General features: G+C 34.1%; 1 protein-coding gene across 1 annotated transcript in view; it reads left to right on the forward strand.

The window, feature by feature from the left end:
- Positions 1 to 7,636, forward strand: part of IFT57 (intraflagellar transport 57) — a 59,977-nt gene extending 52,341 nt beyond the window's left edge. Inside the window, exons 7-11 of the mRNA XM_032299176.1 lie at positions 1,882 to 1,953; positions 2,752 to 2,883; positions 4,238 to 4,300; positions 6,005 to 6,071; positions 7,078 to 7,636. Coding sequence (XP_032155067.1) covers positions 1,882 to 1,953; positions 2,752 to 2,883; positions 4,238 to 4,300; positions 6,005 to 6,071; positions 7,078 to 7,256 — 513 coding nt within the window. The 3' untranslated portion in view covers positions 7,257 to 7,636. The remainder of the gene's footprint in view (positions 1 to 1,881; positions 1,954 to 2,751; positions 2,884 to 4,237; positions 4,301 to 6,004; positions 6,072 to 7,077) is intronic.
- Positions 7,637 to 8,019: the final 383 nt, after the last annotated feature.

The following is an 8,019-nucleotide window of genomic DNA, read 5'->3' on the forward strand; positions in this document are numbered from 1 at the left end:
CAGAAAACAGAAACTGGACCCTTTCCTTACACCTTATGCAAAAATTAACTCAAGATGGACTAAAGACTTAAATATAAAACCTAAAATCATAAAAACCCGAGAAGAAAACCCAGGCAATACCATTCAGGACATAGGCATAGGCAAAGACTTTATGAGTAAAACACCAAAAGCAATTTCAACAAAAGCCAAAATTGACAAATGGGATCAATTAAATTAAAGAGCTTCTGCACAGCAAAAGAAACTGTAATCAGATTGAACAGGCAGCATACAGAATGGGAGGAAATTTTTGATATCTATCCATCTGACAAAGGTATAATATCCAGAAACTACAAGGAACTTAGACAAATTTACAAGAAAAAAACCATCAAAAAGTGCCCACTTTTTGGACATGAACAGACACTTCTCAAAAGAAGACATTTATGCAGCCAACAACATATGAAGAAAAAGCTCATCATCAGTGATCATTAGAGAAATGAAAATCAAAACTACAATGAGATACCATCTCATGCCAGTTACAATGGCCGTCATTAAAAAGTCTGGAAATAGTTGCTGGTAAGGTTATGGAGAAATAAGAACACTTTTACACTGTTGGAGTGTAAATTAGTTCAACCATTGTGGAAGACAGTGTGGTGACTCCTCAAGGATGTAGAATCAGCAATACCATTTGACCCAGCAATCCCATTACTGGGTATATACCCAAAGGATTATAAATCATTCTATAAAGACACATGAACACATATGTTTATTGTAGCACTGTTTATAATAGCAAAGACTTGGAACCAACACAGATGCCTATCAATGATAGATTGGATAAAGAAAATGTGGCACATATATACCATGGAATACAATGCAGCCATAAAAACAATGAGTTCATGTCCTTTGCAGGGACATGGATGAAGCTGGAAGCCATCATTCTCAGCAAACGAACACAGGAACAGAAAACCAAGCACCTCGTGTTCTCACTCATAAGTAGGAGTTGAGCAATGAGAACACATGAACACAAGGAGGGGAACATCAAACACCAAGGCCTGTCACGGGGTAGGGGAGAAGGGGAGGGGGAGAGCATTAGGACAAATACCTAATGCATATGGGCCTTAAAACCTAGATGATGGATTGATGGGTGCAGCAAACCACCATGTCATGTGTATACCTATGTAACATGCACGTTCTGCACACGTATCCCAGAACTTAAAGTAAAATAAAATACAATAAAAAACTATTAGAAATGAACTGAAATATTTTTAATATATTTTATAGGAAAATAAAATGTTGATTTTTAATACAGTATATTTTGTAGATAATTAAAATGTTGATGTAGATTTCAAATATGCACACTAATTCTGATTAGTCTAGTAGTAATAGACAGTACTTTAAAATACATGAACCCCAGTAATCATTATTAACTTCCTTTACTGAGAAAGAGACTCAAAAGTCTTCATGAAGTAGAAGGCCCCATTTTCATTTCCAAAGGGACAAACTAATTTTTGATATATGATGTTTGAGTTCAGAGTTGCTTTTGGGAGCATAAATGTTACTGCTTAAACGAGTAGTTCTTTTCTAGTAATTAGAATTTTTTTTTTTCATTTTGATGGGTAGTCATAAATATTAACCACCAGCAGTGCAGGCATAATTTATATTTCAATTGTCAGACATCACTCTGTGAACACATAAAATAATTTACATTTATTTAGAGCCTTTTATCTTAAAGTGCTCTACACATTTTTCTTTATAATCTGATTGCAAAGTATAAATAGGACTCTCCCACCTGAAATAGGCCAGGAACCAAAGTAATTAAGATAAAGGAAACAACTTCACAAGAAGTGGGGGAAAGAAGGAAATGTAGTATTTTTTACATTATTTCTATGTGCTCTTTGCCTGTAGGACTGGAGAATCCATGTTGACCAAATGCACCAGCACAAAAATGGAATTGAATCTGCTCTAAAGGAGACCAAGGTATAGGAATTACTTTAGGTGAATCAATAGACATTTACTCATTTGTGGAACACCTGTTATGAGAGAACATGAAAGAAGAAAAGACACAATTTTTGCCTTTAAGGAACTTACTAATTGAATGTACCATATTATATTTCAACTAACCTAATATTTAGACCAACTAAAGAATGCTAGCATATATTCATAAAAGCTGTATATATACATAGATGTATGTATAATATATATCTAATACATATATTAGAAACATTTTGTCATTCTTTCCTCTCTGAATCTTAAGTAAGAAGAGAACAGAACACCAGGCCACCAATGCCTATAACTTACAGCCTCCCCAGGCTTGCTGCCCGGCCAGAAATAGGAACTTTAGAGAATGCCACAAAGAAGCAAAGCTAGAGTGAGAAGTTGTATGTCCCAGGCTAGAGCTACAGGCTTCCAGATCTACTTCCAACTGGAATACTTCGGTCACCTTGAATTGTGCTATAGGAAACTCATGTTATTTCCTTACCTACTTTGACTGGAAACATATAAAGCTAATTATAGTCACATAAATTTTATGTATACATAATGACAAATGAATTGACTAACACTGGTAGGTGCTTTTTTATTTTAAAATTCTTCAAAGTATGATTAAAATATTTCTCATCACAGACATTTTGTCCTATTGAAAATTTCAAACTGTCTTCTTTTGCACGTGTAGTTGATTATTTGTAGAATTGATTGAGATTTAACCCATTTTTAACTATTTTTGAAAAAAAATACATTTGTGAGTTCTTATATCTGCAAATCCCATGGAATTTCTAGGGATTTTTGGACAAACTCCATAATGAAATAACTAGGACTTTGGAAAAGATCGGCAGCCGAGAAAAGTACATCAACAATCAGCTTGAGAATTTGGTTCAAGAATATCGCGCAGCTCAAGCCCAGCTGAGTGAGGTAACTTACAAATGATTTCCAGGGATTTATTCCAAGTTAACAACCCTAAACCCTAATCTTGACACAATATTGTTCATTTGAGAATCATGAAATGCTTTTCATAAACAGCAAAACATCAACTCTCTGCCCACTTTAGGAAGCCAAGCAAGCCAAGTTAACTTATTTTCGTTTTACAAGTAATAGAAATTGTTTTCTCCTAGAAGTCTTTAAATGCACATCTTCATTTGAGTTAAGTAAACGAAGGCATATGTTGTTGGGAAACATAGCTTAGAACAGGAACAGAGTATCAGGACACCTGGTTTTATTTCTAAGTCTGTTGTTAATTTACCATATGCGTAGGAGGAAGAAGAATACTATGCATTTACATGTATCAAAGGAAAAAGACAGTCCTTGCGGTTCTGGCTTACCACCACATAAGAAGGAATGTGAAAGCAACACATATTCAGAGACAAACAGTTTAATTGATAAAATGAGATAATCTTTTCATTCTTTCAAAGTTTTAGAATTTTAACCAAAAAACAAAATCACTAGCCTTTGAAAGCACCAGTTATGCGTCCCAGTAGTAGGGATCTAAAAGCTTTCCTTTGGGATTTATGCCCCGTATTTTCTGATGTTAAAGAAGACTCGTAATGATACTTGTAAACATCAGTTGAAGCCATATTTTTTGGCTTTACCAGACAAAGTTGAGAAAGAGAAAAATTAGAAATAAATTTGAGATACTTCTATTCTTTAAGAAGTTCTCAAAGACCAAATAGAAATCTTCACTTTTTGATCATATTATTTAATATGCATATGTTTCCTCATATACACACTTATGGATATTTTAACTATCAAAATGATGTAAAACTCTCTGATTGAAGCCACCATGTATCTGTCTAAATTAATATTATATAATTGATTGTTAGCTTCCAAGAACATACTCCAATTGATTGTCCTGTCATACTGCATGTTAATCCTTATTAATTGCTGAGCTTCATATTCTACTTTGATTGATTTTTTTGAACTGATTTTCTCTGCATAGCATGCAAATTAGATTGACCAAGATCCACTCTCCTAAACTGTTTAGGAATGACCAAGGACAGTTTTTATTGTGAACCATGCCCATGAGAGGTACACAGTCAGTTTGTGAAGGTTAAGGTAGTTCATCATTTTGTAGCACTTTAGTTAAATACATGGCGCCTGTTAGGGACATAAAAAGGCCTCAGTTAAATGTCACTTTCACAAATGTATTCACAAACAAGGAGTGGGGGTTGTCATAAAATAACATGCAGAAATTGCAAACACAAAGAGGTCAGTCATATTTAATCCGCAGCCGCTTTGATTTTGCCATTAAACAAAATATGTTTTCTCTCAGGCAAAGGAGCGATACCAGCAGGGAAACGGAGGAGTAACGGAAAGGACCAGACTCCTGTCTGAGGTACACACCGATGCTCTTGCCCTGCTTCTCGCGTGTCAGCTGGGCCCAGCCATTGAGAACCCCCAGACGGTTTAACACTGCTAATTTCAGTTGCTTCCTGTGCCTTTAAATAATTTTCTTGAGGAGACAATCCCTAATTTTCCTATCAGTGAATCAATAATTGATACATTTCTTACTTCCACAAGATGCCTGAAAACTTCTATTAAATTCAACATAAAACCTGCTCATAATATTAGCACACTTATAACTTTCCTCAATATCTTTTACATAATAATTATTATTGACATGGAGGAAAGTAGGTAAAGCACTGACTCAGGGAATCTATAACAAATTTTAACATTAATCTTTAAGATATAAGGTTTATTTTTAGTGACAATTATCAATAACTTGTGCGTGTCCTGGGTATTTCTCTGTCTACAATTGGGTGTGGCTTATAACCTCCTCCTCCTGAGAACTTCTAGAATGTTTGCATAAAAATAAATAGTTGCATTTATTTTTATGATCTTGCAAGAGAGGCAGGACTTAATATGTATTCCCATTTTTCACTGAAGAGCCGAAGGAGGAAAAAACCATGAAAAAAGGTCAGCAGTTTATTTGGGACTAAAATCCAAGATGATCTTTGGTTACAATCCAGTGTAATTAAAACAAACCTTACTGTTTTGACAAGAAAGAAGTAAGCCTCTTTTATAGAGATTATTTGAGAAATAAAGTTATTTTAAAATACTAAAAATATAACATTCGAAATATTTAGACTCTAATCCTGTGGTGCTTCTAAGCAAATAAAACCGTATGCAGAAGTAAAGTGCTCACTTACCTTAGGTAAATTAACACTTGAAAGGAGTCCAGGGAACCATTTACTTCTTTTGGAGTCGATAGTTATCCCCAGTTGTAACGTTTCAGGTGCCTGAAAAAATTAATTTGCTTTACTTGGACGAGCACTTTATTCCCAGGGAAGGTTTTACTCACCAGTATTATAAAAATAAAGCCTACTAAGTCACAATAATTATAACTTAGTTCTAGATCATATAAAATTTTTTTCAATTCCTTAAAGATGATATTTTCTACTTATATGAATGCTGGTTTGGAATTTTGCTAATAATAGAGGCTACGGTAGTATAATCACCAGATAAGAGTTCAGATAGGAACCAGCCTAACAGCACAGTATGCCTCCTGGAGTTTGGAGTTCGTGATTTGGATAGAGCATTAAAAATATTGTTATACATAGCCATATGATATACACATTTCTTTAGTGTCCTGTAGAGGAAAAGGTGACATAGTGCCTTATAGACCTATAATAGTAAGAAAGATATCCAGAAAACCTTTAGAAATCTAAAGTCTCTTTAGGATGTTTGTATTATTCTAATTAACAACCAATTGTTAGAGAATGGCAAGGTATATGCTATGAGCTAATTGTAAGGTTTGAGTGCCTGGTGACTAAAACAACTTTGATTGTATTTAGTATATTGCAACATGAGAAAGCTGATGTTACAGTCATTTGGTGAAGTGTAACATTAGGAGCATTCTGAAGCTGAAAAGCTTTCTATATCTGCACAATTTATCTTATTATTTGAATATATTCAGAATATTCCTAATATCTTTATTTATGTGTGCCTCATATCTAAATTAAATTTTCTTAATACATAATTCAAAAATTTTGAAAGTTTCTTACAAGGTAAGGCTCATGAAAACATTTTTTCATGAAAGGTTATGGAAGAATTGGAAAAGGTAAAACAAGAAATGGAAGAAAAAGGCAGCAGCATGACTGATGGTGGTAAGTACACGCTCATTTTAGGGGAAAAAGCAAGAGAAAAATAGCTCTTCAAGAAACCTACTTAACAAAATTGTATTAATATATAAAGACTGCTTTTTAAAACAAATTATTTGTTGCTTGTTTGAAGAAAGATTTATGGTGCAAAAATAGTCTAATATTCAGTGTACTGTTTTTCTTATTCATCAGCTGAGAAGGTAGTAGGCTTTTTTACTATAATTTAGAGGTTTTTAAAATTGATTGAAAGGGTGGGAAATATTAAAATATGTGCTTTGTTATGCCAATTTTAAAAATATTATATTCTGTTTTCATCAAATGAGCTTTATTTTTTCTATTTTATGTACAAAAGGGCACTAAGTATATGCCCAAATGACACTAAGGCAGTGATGTAGTAACCCTTAGTTTATTTTTGCTCCTCCCCAGTAGAACTGACTGGGCAGGGGTCAAATAGAGAAGAATTAATCATCCTCTGGTAATCATCCTTCATTGTGAGTGGGTTACTTTGATATGGGCCAGTACTGATTTCCAAAGGCTTTTCTATGCCCTAGAAAAAAATTCTAGAGTTCTATTGATATATACTGAATGATCTTGCAAAAGGGAATGCTTAGGGTTTGTTTGTTTTTTTTCAATATATTTTAACTGGGCCCATTATCTATGTCTCAAAGATAATTCTCTTTTCCCCTTTCCCCGCTTTGTATTTCCTTTTCCTGCAGACAAATATACTAGCTCATAAAATCATCTTGAACACATCCTTAAACACCTGTTTAGCTCTTCTCCTAGAAAAGGAAGAAAGCTTAGCCTCAGTACATCAAATACTGCATCATTTTTTCATCCTAAAAATCTCAGGTGCTTAAAATGCCACAACAAAACTGTGTGAATGTCAGTAAGTTGCTGGCTATGTTTTTAACCCTATTTTTGGCTTGACAAAGTGAGGAAAATGTCATACAATTCTGTAATGCACTGATGTTCCAAATGAACATTTTTATTTCATGTTATTTTCATTCTACAGCTCCTTTGGTGAAGATTAAACAGAGCTTAACAAAACTGAAGCAAGAAACTGTAGAGATGGACATTAGAATTGGGATTGTGGAACACACGTTACTCCAATCAAGGCTGAAGGAGAAGTCTAACATGACTAGGGACATGCACGCAACAGTCATTCCAGAACCAGCCGCAGGCTTTTATTAAAACATACTGCGTTTCATGTTTCTGATTGGTCGGGTTTTTTATATCAAACTATATTTCATGTTGCATAGATTTCAAAACATAAATTTTATGTTCAATGGGAATTTTTTACATATGTACACTTACATATGATGGTGATTATGATGGTTACAGCCTTCACACTAATGTAAAGTTTAATAAAGTAATTACAAATTCTCACTTTCTCACTTATATATTATATGATGGTGATTATGATGGTTAGAGCCTTTACACTGATGTAGAGTTTAATAAGGTAATTACAAATACTCACTTTCTCCCTCATATATTATATGGTGGTGATTATGATGGCTAGAGCCTTTACACTGATGTAAAGTTTAATAAGGTAATTACAAATACTCACTTTCTAAGAAGCTTTCATTAATCATTACCTGTGTTAAATCTCCTACCTGGTGGCTCACTTTACTTAGCATTCCTTGTGTAAGCCAATGTATCTGAGCCACGTTTTCTGTAGATGCTGCTGATGTCACAACATGGACTGCTGACACAGTACTTTGCATTGCTTCACCTCTACAGTGATCATAAGTGCTTTGCACCCAGAGGCAGCTAACAATGGGTAGGCAGGATTCTTCCCAAGAACCTGAATTACGCTTGCCTCACCTTTATGGTTACCTAAAATTGCCAGTTTTTTTAAGTTAAAAAAAACCTTCAGTATCCTCATTAACATGTGAAGTTTATTTCTTATGAATATTTCATGGCTAAAATGATTTTATAGGGAAACTATCTTCTA

The sequence above is a fragment of the Sapajus apella genome, unplaced genomic scaffold, assembly GCF_009761245.1.
Source record: "Sapajus apella isolate SASKATOON/1434 unplaced genomic scaffold, GSC_monkey_1.0 scaffold40, whole genome shotgun sequence".
NCBI classification, from domain to species: Eukaryota; Metazoa; Chordata; class Mammalia; order Primates; family Cebidae; genus Sapajus; species Sapajus apella.